Here is a 17,100-nt window from a genome sequence, read left to right as displayed (position 1 = left end):
GGTGTTCAGTCTAATTTCAGTCATTCGTCTTTTAATACATTCACACCACTAAACCCTTCTGATAAATATAGGAACTGGAGACCCTTCTTCACCACTGAGAATGGTGTAATTAAGACAGGACTCATGCACTCACACGCACACACACATACACACACACAGATGTGTAGACACATATACACACTTGTGCTGTGCTATGTAGCACTTGTTATGGCACTTGTGCTTGTTATTCATGATTAGATATGACTGAATTCATCTGCTATTTTAAAAATTGTTAAAGTAAAAACCCAATTAATATTCCATATTGCTCCAAAGAAAAGCGCAAAATCTACATGTCATAAATCATGCAACAGCTATTTGAGTAACGCTACTTAGAGCAGGCGAACGGTAGAATGTAGGAACCAAAGAAATGTTCCAAATGAAATGCAATTAATTTATAGCCACAGAGGAAATCATACACACATTCACACATTAGACGTATCAGTGCTAGCACTGAACAGCATGTGACATTAGTAGAAAAGACAGTTCAGTGTGCTTAGCAGAAACAAACCCTCATTTGTGCTAGTTTAGCCCACACCCCGTGTGATTACACCCCTCCCCCTCCTCGCTTCAACAGCGAATCTGTCACCTTTACTCCGTACGTTCCCTTTTGTTAAGAATTCCCAAAAGGCGGCTGTGGAAGTCTGTTTCAGGAAGAGGGGGCTGGGTTTCTCCGGTCGATGGGATTTTGCACAGCACTGAGCTGTGACAAGTAATGATTCTTCGCTGGTTCAGTGACCACAGTTCAAAGGTCAGTGACTTTGTTCTCCACCAAGGCTGCGACCTGCTGTAGCCGGTAAGCTAACTGCATCTTTTGCCCCGCTGCATCTTCCTCCAGAGCCATGATGATCTGCACTCCGACCACGCACAAAACACACAAGAAAACATTTACTACAGTTATAATTATGCCCACAAGCCAACAAATCCAATTTCATTATGAAAGGGTCTGGGGTCTGTTCCCCAGAAACCTCAGCGCCTCTCTCACTGACCTGATCATAATATTTGTTGATGTATTTATACAGCTCGTGCAGAGCCACCAAGCTGTTCATCTCTGAAGCAAAGCTCTGAAAATACATCAATTAAAAAAAAGACATAAATGAAAAATGAGCCACCACTTTATTTGGACTGTTGCCTACAGTGTCACGCCCTCGTCCTGTAATGTCTTTTTTCCCCGCCATGTGCTCTCTCAGCACATGGGTCTGTTTGTTGTTGTCCATGTCTCCGCCCATGTCCTGCCTTTTCTCCTCCCCCTCGTTATCTGTCTCAGGTGCGTCTCGTCTGTGTTAAGTATTTAAGTCTCCTTGTATCACTTCCTCTTGTCGGTCATTTGTACTCATTCTCGTTCCAATTCACAGTCTTGTCGTTTCCTTCACCAGGTCATGTCTCTCTGTTGTTTCTCGTTTCACTTCCTAGTCATGTTGTTTTGTGTTTCAATCCCTAGGTCATGTTGTTTAGTCTTCTAGTCTGTCTGTCTCTGCCATTACTCTGGTCGTTTTCCATTGTCTTGTTGCTCCCAACTCTGTCTGTCTCTGTTGATCCTCTTTTAGGTTTGTTCTCTGTTTATGACTCTGTTTAAATCTCCACTATGTTTGTCCCTTTTGTTCTAGCTCTCCATATTCTAGTTTAGTTGGTTTAGTTCCCTTTATCTAAGTCTCTGTTAGTGCCCTCTGCCTTTGTCATAGTCTGTCTGTATCTGTTTTGTTTTCTTTTCCTTTGTATAAATAAAGAGTTCGCTGTGTTTTTAGCGAGTGCGTCCGCCTCCGTCAGTCTGACATACAGATTCTTTGCAGATGCGCCCACTGATTACAATCTACTGTTGCTTAGGATTAGTGCGACAACTAAGCAACAAGTTTGGGTTTAGCAGATACATAGCTACAGTTTGGACACACCAATTAACATATTTAAATGGAAATAACATGTCATTTTATGTCAATTTTAGATCACAGTTTCTGTTGAAAAATTTTTAAAAATTCAACATATTGGAGATATTGCCATAATTTTAGTACAAATACAGGGGTTGGACAATGAAAGTGAAACACCTGTCATTGTAGTGTGGGAGGTTTCATGGCTAAACTGGAGCAGCCTGGTGGCCAATCTTCATTAACTTCACATTGCACCAGTAAGACCATGTACATCCAATGGTTCAAACATTGTGTCCTGAAGGCGGTGCCGTGTATCAGGACGACAACGCACCAATACACACAGCGAGACCGGTGAAAGACTGGTTTGATGAACATAAAAGTGAAGGTGAACATCTCCCATGGCCTGCACAGTCACCAGATCTAAATTTGTATCTTGTGTATGTCATTCCCAAGACGAACTGACTCTGTATTGGCCGAGTAATACATTATTGTGGTCTAAAACCAGGTGTTTCACTTTCATTGTCCAAACCCTGTATGTGTTCTATGTAAATACTGTACTTAGATTCACTCGGTGAATAAACAAAACATTATTTGACCAGTCTGTTGCAAACAGCTTTAAAGGCAAGTAGAAGATATAAGAAGCATCTATAACACATCAAGAATGAGCTATCCAAAAATTTCTCTAACAAAAGAGGGTTTCACATCTTCGAGACTAAAGTTCTGCTGGATTGTGTATATTTAATTTATTTTGCATCTGAACCAACATTACATTCACTAACAATGAGATTCTGCTGTTACTTATAATGGCAAAATCTAAACATGACGTATGTTCAATGAGTGAACTGCTGAAACTTACCCCAGATAACTCTGTAAGCATGGAGTTCATCTCCTGATAGCACCCAGACGCTGCGCTGTGAATATCACTGTAGTACCTGCAGCATAGACACAGACATCTGTTCACAGCACCATCCAGTCATTCTGACACTAGAGCTGCAGAGTTGAGTATCACTTAAATGTTCCGATATTGATTTTGGAACCAATACATTGACTTCATTAAAGATTTCTGAATACTTGATTCCAATTCTTTATTTTCATAATTGCAAACTGAAAGCGAGTGTGGTGTAAAACAGAAATAGCTCTGAGATGATGGAAGGATGTGCATGTAACACAGCAATGCTAATAACATCCATATGTGTGTGTGTGTGTGTAAGAACATTGTGCCTCACCTCTCCACTAGCTGCTTGTATCGTGGGATTTCTCGGGCATACAATAACTTATTCACAGGAGAATCCTAAACGACAACATGACAAAGCAATACATATTAGCCTTAAGCTAATGTGGTTCATATTTTATATATTTAGTATCTGTTTGTGCCTGTTGTTCAGTGTTTATATATATATATATATATACACACACACACACACAAACAGCAGTACACACAGCTGTCTCCTTACTCCTTCCTCTCTGTTCCCTCTTAAAAAGGCTTCACTTCTAAGCATGCTCTCTGAGCCATGATGGTCCACGGAGAGGTCACTGAAAGCGGGGTGGCGAGGTTAATTAAAGCTGACCTGGCACCAGAGGTTAATTAGCTCACTCACCCGGCCCACTTTGTGCTCAGAAGTGGTGCAGGAATCGATGAAGGTCTGAGCAATGACGGACAGAACAGCATCCACACTGTCAGTCACCTGCACATCAAACACAAACTGAGGGTTCTTCAGGATGTTCACCCAGAAACGCAGAGGTAAGCTGGGGAAGGCAGAGATAAAGAATACAGCACAGAATTAAAGAACAGTTTTCTATTAAGTGAACGGAGAGAAAAACATCAACATTTTAAATATATTACATACAGGGTTTGGACAATGAAAGTGAAACACCTGGTTTTAGACCACAATAATTTATTAGTGTGGTGTAGGGCCTCCTTTTGCGGCCGATACAGCGTCAGTTCGTCTTGGGAATGACATATACAAGTCCTGCACAGTGGTCAGAGGGATTTGAAGCCATTCTTCTTGCAGGATAGTGGCCAGGTCTCTATGTGATGCTGGTGGAGGAAAACGCTTCCTGACTCGCTCCTCCAAAACACCCCAAAGTGGCTCAATAATATTTAGATCTGGTGACTGTGCAGGCCATGGGAGATGTTCAACTTCACTTTCATGTTCATCAAACCAATCTTTCACCAGTCTTGCTGTGTGTATTGGTGCGTTGTCGTCCTGATACACTGCACTGCCTTCAGGATACACATGGTCGTCCAGAATGGTTCGGTATTCCTTGGCAGTGACGCGCCCACCTAGCACAAGTATTGGGCCAAGGGAATGCCATGATATGGCAGCCCAAACCATCACTGATCCACCACCATGCTTCACTCTGGGCATGCACCAATCTGGGTGGTACGCTTCTTTGGGGCTTCTCCACACCGTAACTCTCCCGGATGTGGGGAAAACAGTAAAGGTGGACTCATCAGAGAACAATACATGTGTCACATTGTCCACAGCCCAAGATTTGCGCTCCTTGCACCATTGAAACCGACGTTTGGCATTGGCGTGAGTGACCAAAGGTTTGGCTATAGCAGCCCGGCCGTGTGTATTGACCCTGTGGAGCTCCCGACGGACGGTTCTGGTGGAAACAGGAAAGTTGAGGTGCCGTGATTTGGGCAGCCGTGGTTTTATGTTTCTTGGATACAATCCGCGTCAGCACCCGAACATCCCTCTCAGACAGCTTCCTCTTGCATCCACAGTTAATCCCGTTGGACGTGTTTGGTCCTTCTTGGTGGTATGCTGACATTACCCTGGACACCGTGGCTCTTGATACATCACAAAGACTCGCTGTCTTGGTCACAGATGCGCCAGCAAGATGTGCACCAACAATTTGTCCTCTTTTTAACCCTGATATGTGTGTGCGTTGCAATATTTTGAGCAAAACTGTGCTCTTACCCTCTGCTAATTAACCCTTCACACCCTGCTCTTACTGGTGCAATGTGCTATTAATGAAGATTGTCCACCAGGCTGCTCCAATTAACCATAAAACCTCCCACACTACAATGACAGGTGTTTCAGTTTCATTGTCCAACCCCTGTATATAATTATTTTAATTGATATATTTCTGTAAATGAAGTGTATACCTGTTAGTTTTCCATATATGTACAGTCTCTGGGTCATCAATGCCATGCTTCTCTGCCATGTCATCCAGGAAGTCAAAGAAAAATCTGACAGCGATGGGAGGAGGGCGTTTGGTGCTCAGGATGGCCACAAACACGTCATCCACAAACTTCTGCAGTGTGCCCTAAAGACAGAAATGGTGTGCAGACTGGTTTCTGAAGATACTATAGTGTACGTATTTATTTAAAAAATATCACTTGTTTCTGTGGGTGTCTGGTGTGCAGTTTTGAATCAGTGGATGTCCAAGGTACCTTCATAGAGAGCAGGCGAGTGAGATAGATCTCAGGAATAGCTTTGGCCCTCTCTCTCTCCCTCATGCTGCTCTTTCGGTGTTTGGGGATTTCTGGCTCCTCACTGGATTTAACCAGGTGCCACAGACGAAGACCTTCCTCCTCTCCTCCCTCCAACATTGGGGTCTCTGTGGTGAAAGAGACAAAATACAAAGCGGTTAACACCAGACGAGGCAGTGCCGGCGTGCAGTAGAGTATTACATGTGTTTGAAATAAACTGATTCAGATGCATATGACTTGGTTCTTCGAATTTAGCTCATTTTAATCCCATCAGAACATCATCATTTAAATCTGCCATCAGAGTAACTGGCCTGCATTCGTCAACACTGGTGTGCTACAATTTCTATCCCTGTATTAAAGAAATTCCATCCTGCCTTTATAGAGGGACGCACAGCGAATCACATTTCCTTTCCTTTAAGTGGAGTCACAAACCCCAACTGGCAAAAATGAATATTTCTTTCTATGCTTTAATGCATCACACATCAGTCATGTCCCAGCATTCTTTGTGGTATTTTTACAGGGTGTAAAAAACTTACTTTCTCCAGTCTGGTATATTTGATTGATGCCCAAGACACCAGAACTCTGTGAACGAGGGATAAGTGCCACCGTGGCACCATCTGGCACCTGAGGAGACAAGGAAAAGATCAAATTCAATCAAAACCCTTCCTAAAGGACAAGCTAAATGAATTACACAGTGTTTGTGGACTGTGATCATAAAAGGATTTTGTTTTAATTAAAAGGTAAAAGAAGGGAAGGCTAGAATAACTGATGCCCAACTCTTCATCCAATAAACAGTGGAAAACCTCATGCAGTGTTCAATGTTTATAAAAGATGGATTGTATTTTCCTCCTTCAGGTTGAGACCCTTAAACAGAAAAAGCACCGTATCTAATGGAGGAGAATCATTAAAAAACTAAATAAAAAAAAGCTTTTAAAAAATAATAAATGAATAACTTGCAAATGAGCACTCTAAAACCCATAATTACACCATGATGAGTGGAAATTAAGAGCACTTGAAAGCAGCATTAGTGCTCCACCAGGTGAGAATTCACTCACCTTGTAGTGCTGCAAGGTGTTGAGCCTTTTCCAGTGACCCTGTACGATAGCAGTGACATCATCATCGGACAAAGTTAGGTGACCTGCCTGACCCGAGCGCCATTCTGTGAAAGCAAAACACCAGAGCACTCAGCCCAGTGTGAAAAACCTGCATCGCAGTTATAAAAACACTCAGACCTTTTTTATCCATGTTCATTCGCATGCAACATTTAGAGACCCTTAGTGAAATTATGATTTTGTGGACTTTTAAATCTTAAAACGTAAATATTTTAAAGCACAATATTTATTTGTTTGCTTTATTTAAAAAGACTTGGGGAATAGTATATGCTAAATTAAACGTGAAATAAAATGAAATAAATATAAAACTGGAGCAGCCGGAGGAAACCCACGCGAAAACAGGGAGAACACACCACACTCCTCACAGACAGTCACCCGGAGGAAACCCATGCAGACACAGGGAGAACACACCACACTCCTCACAGACAGTCACCCGGAGGAAACCCACGCAGACACAGGGAGAACACACCACACTCCTCACAGACAGACACCCGGAGGAAACCCACGCAGACACAGGGAGAACACACCACACTCCTCACAGACAGTCACCCGGAGGAAACCCACGCAGACACAGGGAGAACACACCACACTCCTCACAGACAGTCACCCGGAGGAAACCCACGCAGACACAGGGAGAACACACCACACTCCTCACAGACAGTCACCCGGAGGAAACCCACGCAGACACAGGGAGAACACACCACACTCCTCACAGACAGTCACCCGGAGGAAACCCACGCAGACACAGGGAGAACACACCACACTCCTCACAGACAGTCACCCGGAGGAAACCCACGCAGACACAGGGAGAACACACCACACTCCTCACAGACAGTCACCCGGAGGAAACCCACGCAGACACAGGGAGAACACACCACACTCCTCACAGACAGTCACCCGGAGGAAACCCACGCAGACACAGGGAGAACACACCACTCTCCTCACAGACAGTCACCCGGAGGAAACCCACGCAGACACAGGGAGAACACACCACACTCCTCACAGACACACACCCAGAGCGGGAATCGAACCCACAACCTCCAAGCCCCTGGAGCTGTGTGACTGCGACACCTACCTGCTGCGCCACTGTGCCGCAGGATGCATTTACTTATATTCAATTAAAAAATTAAAGGAAAACCTGACCAGAGGTGACTTTGGCATAACCCTTTGTATAAGACAATATATGTTTCATATAAAAGGGATTTGTTCTAAACAGATGTCATTCAAAGAATTGGAATGAACATGTAACATTTAAATCAAATGTGCTAAAATATAACACGCAAGACATAAGTGGACAGATAGCAGCAGAGTGTAAAATGCTAGCAGCAGTATCTGACTAAGTATAAAATATGTGCATAACAACAGGCCAATGGTGTAGGTGCACACTGAGCTATACACTCCTGAGCACAGCACTGCGGGTACTTGTGTAGAATAAGCAGCAAATCCCCGCAGCCTGTTTAAAAGTCCTTACAGTTTTGTCTGACTGACAGAAAACGCTTGAGGGAAGAAGAAGTTGCTATTCCTTGCAAGCTGTAGTCATGGGTCTAAACTGTCCTCAGTTGTTTCCCATGAGGAAAAAATGTGACTGACAGACGAAGACGAGTCCACATGTGCTAGTCTGTATATGTGAAGCTCTAAATGGCAATACAAACGTGTGCATCATAATACAATTACATTTTAGATTTAAAATGCAACAACAATACATCTATTAGATAAAGAACTTGAGTTTCCTTTACCAAGGTCCAGCGAGTCAGCAGAGGGCCTCTGAGAGAAAGGAGCTCCTTTGTAAATTTGGTCCAGGATCTTGTCCTTCACTTGAGTGATAGTGTCAGTGTCCAGAACTTTAACTGGACAAGGCTGGACTTCCATTCCACTCTTAACAAGCACTGTCAGAGTCTGAGGGCCAACACACAGGAGAATGAATGGACACATCTCCGACAGACACAGCTTGTCCAGCAAACACACAACACTTTATAACTCATTAACATGACTGTGCCCCGGCACGTTGTTCAAAACTGTCACAAAACAACACCAAACAACAGCAGCAGTGTTGAGTTTCTCTTACACAGCATCTGAGTCTAATTTCACACAAATACGTTATTGTCAAACACGGATATACAAGCTCTGCTGGGGTTAGCGTTGTTTCCTTGTGAAACATAAGATGCATTATATAACCCAACATGAAGTAATAGTGTACTGAACAATCTCGATTTTATCAGTTTTCCCCTTACCCCAGATTTTTAGTTGATTTTTCAGTGAACTGTTCATTTAACAATGAGACGTTGAAACAATTCCCGACCACCAGGGGGCGGGGTTTAATGTGTTAGGAAGTCAGCAATGGAAAAGCAGGCTCTGAACAGAAGTGTTTGCAATAACTAAGGGGTACTGTGAGAGACAGATGTTGTATATTGGCTTTTAAGCACTGTTTTGCTCATTTACGTCATCAAATGGCAATTACATTTACAGAGAGAACAACAGAGAGAGAGAGAACCCTTACCATAGAGCAGTAATCAATGTCCTCTCGGAGCAGGTGGCTATCGTTAAGTGTACGTTTAGCTTTCCCTGTCACAGCGTCCACTGGACCTTTGTCCACCTGATACTTTATGGCTCGGTACAGCATGTACAGAGGCTCACCTGCTACCTCCTACACATCAGAGACATACAACACTGTATATTTGTTCTGGTAAACATTTTAAATATTTGAAAATATCTAGGTCCACTGCTGTACCTTTAGGAAGGAGTAGAGGCAGATGGACATCCAGTTTGTGAGCATCTTCTCCACCACAGTCTCTGTCCTGCATTGATACGTTGAAAATACAATTTACATCATGTATTGAAAATGCCTACTCAGAATGATAAAATCAGAAGACCTTAATCAACCAAACAGATGGTCATCAGTCGATCAATAAATCAACAGAAGCAAGATCAAGTCTCAAGTCTATTTGGTCTGGGCCTTGTTAAACATGACGGAGAACCACAGGATGTCTACAGGTATAGATGAAGGACTGAAGAGGTGTATGGGATACCTGCGCAGCATCAGTTTGGGGTTCTTGGCCACGTACTGCTGCACCAGGTCCCCCAGCAGGGTCTTCATAACATCTGTGAAGTATTCCAGTTTATCATGGAGCGCCATGGTGAGGAGTGAGGCCACGTATCCGCGGTCTCTCTGAGAGAAGTTCTGCTGCTCCTCCAAAGTGTGGATAAACTAAACATAAACAAAACAATTGCTTAAAACAGACTAATGAAAACCATTTGTGCTAAATGCCTGTTTGTTTCTATTCACATTAATGTCCACTGAGCAGTTTTAATGACGAAATATTGGTCAAACATGATCATCCATTCATCCATCCATCCATTATCTGTAACCCTTATCCAGTTCAGGGTCGCGGTGGGTCCAGAGCCTACCTAGAATCATTGGCCGCAAGGCGGGAATACACCCTGGAGTGGGCGCCAGTCCACAGGGCAACACACACACTCACTCACACAGTCACACCTACGGACAATTTTGAGTCGCCAATCCACCTACCAACGTGTGTTTTTGGAGGAAACTGGAACACCCAGAGGAAACCCACGCAGACACAGAGAACACACCACACTCCTCACAGACAGTCACCCGGAGGAAACCCACGCAGACACAGGGAGAACACACCACACTCCTCACAGACAGTCACCCGGAGGAAACCCACGCAGACACAGGGAGAACACACCACACTCCTCACAGACAGTCACCCGGAGCAGGAATCGAACCCACAACCTCCAGGTCCCTGGAGCTGTGTGACTGCGACACCTACCTGCTGCACCACCGTGCCGCCCTCAAACATTATCATCGGTCTCATAATTAGTTTGGACATGGATCTGATACCAGTGGGCCCAATTTAAAGCTTAGTGTACAACCCTTGGGAGAAAATAAAACTTCAAATCCTGTTCTGGGAAACTTGAGGGTCTCCACTCTGTCTGAATTCTGAAGGCTGTCCGGAGCTTTGTGACAGTATGAATCTCTGCTGTACTTCCACTGAGGCAATCCCAATCAAAAACCACTCAGGGTATTGCATCATAAATAAAATAAAACAGCAGCACAAGACAGAAAGTCAAACACTGGGCTCCATGCAGCAGATAAATATATAAAATGGATGAAACACTGCAGCCTGAACTTCATTCTTTTCTGTTTGGGTGTTTGGCAGTTTTATCATCAATAACTCAGTGAGAGTTGAGCCAGACTTCTCAAAAAACAACAACCCACAAGCACATTCAATTTCAAACAGACACTGCTCTTCATTCAGTGTGATATGAATACAAAAACTGTTTATGCGTTTAGCCGTTGTTTACTCTTTGAGGTGAAATATGTGTCTCCGAATACACACAGAGAACCAAGACAAGACATTTTCCCTCCAGAAAAGACCCTTGAGCCACTGGACCTGATTAAAAGCTCAATAAACAGTCACCCTGCAGCACTTCCAGCACTCCTTAATTCTTCAAAGCATTTCTCCTGATATAAATCAAGAAAAAAAAAACTGTTGTTCTGTGAAGCCGGTGTGTAATGTCTCGTTTCATGCTAGCCTTGGAATGACCTCACAATTACTTCCTTTAACTAAATGAATCAAAACCCAAATCTGGCTTCCTAGACGCATTGCTGTATTAGCTCTGCCAGCTCACTCTGAAATCGCTCTCCTTTATCTCATGCAGAGAAGAACTAAACCATTCATTCCATCTAGGAGCGACGGTTCTATCACGGACTCGCAGACAGGAAAACGAGGCATAGCCTCAGGTCCAAGGAATGGGACACAATAATTAGACAGAAATTAAATAATGCATTTATTTACATACACTTTATATTCAAACCCACAAGGTTCCGACTGATATGAATATGCCAATACCGATGACAGTTTAAGGGAGGATTAAATTCTGAAAAATGTTTTTATAGAAGCAATTTCATTCATTCATTCATTCATTATCTGTAACCCTTATCCAGTTCAGGGTTGCGGTGGGTCAAGAGCCTACCTGGAATCATTGGACGCACGGCAGGAATACACCCTGGAGGGGGCGCCAGTCCTTCACAGGGCAACATAGACACACACACTCACACATTCACTCACACACGCACACCTACGGACACTTTTGAGTCGCCAATCCACCTACCGACGTGTGTTTTTGGACTGGAGGAAACCCGGAGGAAACCCACGCAGACACAGGGAGAACACACCACACTCCTCACAGACAGTCACCCGGAGGAAACCCTCGCAGACACAGGGAGAATACACCACACTCCTCACAGACAGTCACCCAGAGGAAACCCACGCAGACACAGAGAGAACACACCAAACTCCTCACAGACAGTCACCCGGAGGAAACCCACGCAGACACAGAGAGAGCACACCAAACTCCTCACAGACAGTCACCCGGAGGAAACCTACGCAGACACAGGGAGAACACACCACACTCCTCACAGAGAGTCACCCGGAGCGGGAATCAAACCCACAACCTCCAGGTCCCTGGAGCTGTGTGACTAAGACACTACATGCTGCACCACCGGGCCACCCTTAGAAGCAATTTTATTAAAAATATTTATTGATTTACATTTTTAATTTTCATGGTATAACTACTATTCCAGGTAGGCTCTGTACCCACCACAACCCTGAACTGAATAAGTGGTTACAGACAATGAATGAATGAATGCTAAAACTACTGTAGTAGTTTAGTACCAGATAAACAGCACCTCAAATAAACAGCAGAGTTTGACATACTCGTGTGAGGAAGAGTCTGTTGTTGAGAAGGTTGTTGAGTTGGCCGAGGCCCTGCTCCACTGTTTGTCTGCGAGAATCTGGCAAGTCGAGATTCTGACTCAAGGGTGCCCCTCTCTGACCAGGGAAGAAAATGCGCTCTGCATACATGCGGTAGTCCAGAAAAGGAATGCACGGTCCACCGACATCACTGCTCAAATCCATCATCTCAGTCATCAGGTCTGGGTTTGAAAAAGAACGATTCCATCAGAATGCAGGAGAAACTCTGATAATCCTTGATCAATTAAATCCAGTTGTCGTGAGATAGTGTGTGTGTGTGTGTAAAGAATCTGAGAGAAATAACAGGAAGCACCATCAGAAACACACCTGTGAACTCCTTCCTGCACTGGTCTCCAACATTTATTTCCAGAGTTTCCAGCTGAACTAGAACTTTCTTGTAATCTCTCAATGCCTGCTTACTCTTCCTCCTGCAGATACAAAAACCAACTGCCTATTTAAATGTACATACACAGAAAAGCTGATAACAGAACAGAAAAGAAATACCCTTGCACTTATATACATTAGGAATCCAAACATGCCCATAAAGATAAAGTAGCTAGCTGCTTGGCTTTTTGTTCCTTGGCCAACCCCCAAAATTATAACCTTTTCCCAAAGACAAAAACATTTTAGTGTTTGTTTCAACACCTCTGACTCAATGCCTGGCGACACAAGAGGTTAAATGTAGCAGTTAAACAAGGACCATGTCATAAACATGCGAACGTGTGGATGATATATTTAAAATATTCCTGTACCTGTACATGAGGATGATCACAAGGACGATGAGGACGACTACAGCTGCTCCAGCTGCCAGCCCGACCTGAGCCTCCAGAGGCATGGTGGAGTGATTACCACTGTCATACTGCACTTTCCCCAGATTAAACTCCAGCTTCCCCATCACCACCTGAGAGAGATTCACATGGCCACACAAATGCATAAAAAAGGGTCGTGAATGGTAAGTAACTTTAAATACTGGTGTATCCACTTGAGGCTGACTGTATAAGGGCTGAGATGTGACAACGTTCTTTGTTGTTGCGGAGGAAACCCACGCAGACACAGGGAGAACACACCACACTCCTCACAGACAGTCACCCGGAGGAAACCCACAGGGAGAACACACCACAATCCTCACAGACAGTCACCCGGAGGAAACCCACGCAGACACGGAGAACACACCACACTCCTCACAGACAGTCACCCGGAGGAAACCCACGCAGACACAGGGAGAACACACCACACTCCTCACAGACAGTCACCCGGAGGAAACCCACGCAGACACAGGGAGAACACACCACTCTCCTCACAGACAGTCACCCGGAGGAAACCCACGCAGACACAGGGAGAACACACCACACTCTTCACAGACAGTCACCCGGAGGAGACCCACGCAGACACAGGGAGAACAGATAGAACTGTGAACTATCTGTCTCAAAATGATAGTAACATAATTAGAACCCATTCAAACATGTTAAAGCAACAACATTGGTTTTAAATTATTTTAAACAGCAAGAAAGTTTTGGAAAAAAGTAAAGTTAGTACCTTAGGTATTAAATAGGTAATGAACTGATTTTTGACTGATTTTGTGAAGATCAAATGCATTCCTGTACAGAAAGCACTCACCCTAAGGCTGGGCAGATCTTCGTGATCCTCACTGAGCGGCTGCTCTATAGGAGGTTCACAGTAGAGGTGGGTATCGTCCAGAGTTTTCACTTCACACTTTTTATCTCCAAGCCAGGCCTTTACCTCTTCCTTACTCATGGCCTGAGTCAGACCCTTCCCCTGCAAAACAAATACACTCAGTCAGACCATTCCTCTGCTTCCTGCTCTCCCAAAGCTAAACACCAGCAATCAAAGCCAGTACATCCTGCTAACATCACTGACATGATCTAATATTTATGATCATTTTAATATTGATATGTACAAATCTAAATACACTCATACTTTAAACATGTAATGGGGTGTTAAGGCTGGGAACTAATGATGAAGTCATCCTTTCATCAGCATTCCATCAAACAAAATGATTCATGGTCTGAAAATGATTATAGTTGAAGGATAACGATGTGTAACGTGTAATGATGGGATGATTAAAGTTGTGTGAACTCCTCAAACTGTATTTTTAAACCATTTTCATAACTTTTTTTTCATATTTGACAAAAGATGGCAACAGATACGGGTACGGGAAAGGGATACAAATGGAGGAAACACAATATAACAACTAGACTGTTAACAGCTAATGTAATCTAATGATTCCAGTCCATTTGTTTGTGAATGCAAAAAAGGCCTCACCTCGACAGCAAGGACACCACCAGATTTGAAGCGGATGGGGACATCCCTATCCTCGCGGTTCAGGTGGTATAACACAGGGTCTGGTTTGTAGGTGAACGCAGTCCCTTTGATGCTCTCAAAGTCCACATGGACATTATCCATCTCAAACCACACTCTGACCACACGACTGTTCTTTGGCACCTGAGGACTCTTACAAGTCATCTGTTCAGAGCTACTGCTAACACAGAGACTCTTATTCTGAGAGAAAGAGAGATAGCGACACAGAGAGAAGCACACAGGCAGAAAGACACAGAAAGAAAGAAAGAAAGAAAGAAAGAAAGAAAGAAAGAAAGAAATAAAGACACAGAAGGAAAGAAAGACAGAAAGAACGAAAGAAAGACAAAGAAAGAAAGACAGAAAGAAAAAGAAACAGACAGAAAGAAAAAGACACAGGCAGAAAGAAAGAAACGGAAAGAAAGACACAGAAAGAGACACAGAAAGAAGGAAAGAAAGAAAGAAAGAAAGACATAAAGAAACAGACAGAAAGAAAGAAAGAAAGAAAGACATAAAGAAACAGACAGAAAGAAAGAAAGAAAGAAAGACATAAAGAAACAGACAGAAAGAAAGACAGAAAGAAAGAAACAGACAGAAAGAAAGACACAGACAGAAAGAAACAGACAGAAAGAAAGAAACAGAAAGAAAGAAAGACACAGAAGAAAGAAAGACAGAAAGAAAGAAAGAAACAGACAGAAAGACACAGAAAGAAAGAAAGAAACAGACAGAAAGAAAGACACAGAAAGAAAGACACAGAAAGAAAGAAAGAAAGACACAGAAGAAAGAAAGACAGAAAGAAAGAAACAGAAAGAAAGAAAGAAAGAAAGAAAGATGGATGGAAAGGAGAAATATAGGGAAATTGATAGAAGTGTGGAGAAAGGAACAAGAAGCGGATGTAGAATGAGAATGAAATGGAGAGAAAAGTGAAAAAATATAGGGAGAAAAAAGATAAAAATGATAAATTAAGAAAGAGAGGAGAGAGAGAGCGAGAAAGCGAGAGAGAGAGAAAGAGAGAAAGCCAACACAAGTTTAAAAATACATTTAAATCAATTGTCTTCAATAACATACAATTATAATGGAAAAACAGAGCCAGTAATTATGGATAAACATAAGCAGCTATGAATAAGCAGCAGGTGCTTTATGCGGCTCTTTCTGTTAGTCTGAATTGTGCTGGTGGTTTATTTTAACTGAGGGCATTCAAGGCACTCATGAAAATCACTGTACCGTTGCCATGGTGCTGTTGGGGAGAACATTACGAGCAGTGACATGACTGTATCTCCGTTTCCTGACCAGAAGGTTTTCCGGCATCTCGAAAAAGATTGACATCATCGGCTGCTGAACGACATCTAAGTTTTTTCCAGTTACGGTTATGTTACGTCCACCCCTGCACAAATGTTAATGTAATTAGCATGAAATATATTTCGTCACTGATACAGCAATAAAGCAAAACGTATATGTATTAAAGTCAATTATATTCCGTACTTCATGAATGAAGCTTACCCATAGAAGCTGTCTGCAGGAGTGGCGTCAGTGATTACAGGGTCTTCACGGTAGTGAAACCATACATTAGGCAGAGTCCTCTCTGCTCTTCCAAACAGCACTCTGACAGACACTTTTGCAGACTGGTTGGAGTGGCTGGTGCGACAGACCAACTCTGTGTCATTCCTTCCATCCTGTCTGTGAGTTTCAAACAAAAAGTAGAGCTTCCTTAAATCCCAGCTGGTTTTACTCTTTGAACAGATTAATAAGCAAAGCAATCAGAGCAAAAGAACATCCCAGTGCTGTATCAATGTAATCCCTGATTACTGATGGATTTAAAACTCTGTGAATCAAGAATGGGAAATGGATATGCGTCGCCAGACTACAGCATATGTATAATAATGAACCGCAAACAATGCACCTCACATCCAGTGCATTCATTAATTCATCCATTATCTGTAAGCGCTTATCCAGTTCAGGGTCGCGGTGGGTCCAGAGCCAATCATTGATCTCAAGGTGGGAATACACCCTGGAGCGGGCACCAGTTCTTCACAGGGCAACACACACACACACACACACATTCACTCACACACTCACACCTACGGACACTTTTGAATCGCCAGTCCACCTACCAACGTGTGTTTTTGGACTGTGGGAGGAAACCGGAGGAAACCCACGCAGACACAGAGAGAACACACCACACTCCTCACAGACAGTCACCCGGAGGAAACCCACACAGACACAGGGAGAACACACCACACTCCTCACAGACAGTCACCCGGAGGAAACCCACGCAGACACAGAGAGAACACACCACACTCCTCACAGACAGTCACCCGGAGGAAACCCACGCAGACACAGAGAGAACACACCACACTCCTCACAGACAGTCACCAGGAGGGGGAATCAAACCCACAACGCCCAGGTCCCTGGAGTTGTGTGACTGCAACACTGCCACAGAGCCGCCCCACACCCAGGCAGTGCTTTGTAATTACAGACAAACACTAAATGTTTCACTTTAAACTATGATGTATGTGAATTACAAACATATCAGAACCCATCCTGAAGAAATGAGC

The 17,100-nt window shown here is 43.5% G+C and overlaps 1 protein-coding gene across 2 annotated transcripts in view; it reads right to left on the bottom strand.

Moving 5' to 3' along the window:
- Positions 1-710: 710 nt before the first annotated feature.
- Positions 711-17,100, bottom strand: part of plxnb3 (plexin B3) — a 96,381-nt gene continuing 79,991 nt past the window's right edge. For both annotated transcript variants that reach the window (XM_066643121.1, XM_066643120.1), the window contains exons 16-35: positions 16,046-16,222; positions 15,770-15,929; positions 14,513-14,749; positions 13,847-14,005; positions 12,982-13,130; positions 12,557-12,657; positions 12,194-12,411; positions 9,479-9,657; positions 9,181-9,247; positions 8,950-9,096; positions 8,189-8,348; positions 6,396-6,499; positions 5,877-5,964; positions 5,302-5,468; positions 5,014-5,174; positions 3,497-3,644; positions 3,125-3,189; positions 2,755-2,830; positions 1,026-1,100; positions 711-886 (exon numbers count right to left, since the gene is read on the bottom strand). In XM_066643121.1, coding sequence (XP_066499218.1) covers positions 782-886; positions 1,026-1,100; positions 2,755-2,830; positions 3,125-3,189; positions 3,497-3,644; positions 5,014-5,174; positions 5,302-5,468; positions 5,877-5,964; positions 6,396-6,499; positions 8,189-8,348; positions 8,950-9,096; positions 9,181-9,247; positions 9,479-9,657; positions 12,194-12,411; positions 12,557-12,657; positions 12,982-13,130; positions 13,847-14,005; positions 14,513-14,749; positions 15,770-15,929; positions 16,046-16,222 — 2,743 coding nt within the window. In that variant the 3' untranslated portion in view covers positions 711-781. The remainder of the gene's footprint in view (positions 887-1,025; positions 1,101-2,754; positions 2,831-3,124; positions 3,190-3,496; positions 3,645-5,013; positions 5,175-5,301; positions 5,469-5,876; positions 5,965-6,395; positions 6,500-8,188; positions 8,349-8,949; positions 9,097-9,180; positions 9,248-9,478; positions 9,658-12,193; positions 12,412-12,556; positions 12,658-12,981; positions 13,131-13,846; positions 14,006-14,512; positions 14,750-15,769; positions 15,930-16,045; positions 16,223-17,100) is intronic.

The sequence above is a fragment of the Hoplias malabaricus genome, chromosome 14 (assembly GCF_029633855.1).
Source record: "Hoplias malabaricus isolate fHopMal1 chromosome 14, fHopMal1.hap1, whole genome shotgun sequence".
In the NCBI taxonomy this organism is placed as follows: domain Eukaryota; kingdom Metazoa; phylum Chordata; class Actinopteri; order Characiformes; family Erythrinidae; genus Hoplias; species Hoplias malabaricus.
This window is presented reverse-complemented; position numbering and strand designations above follow the sequence as displayed.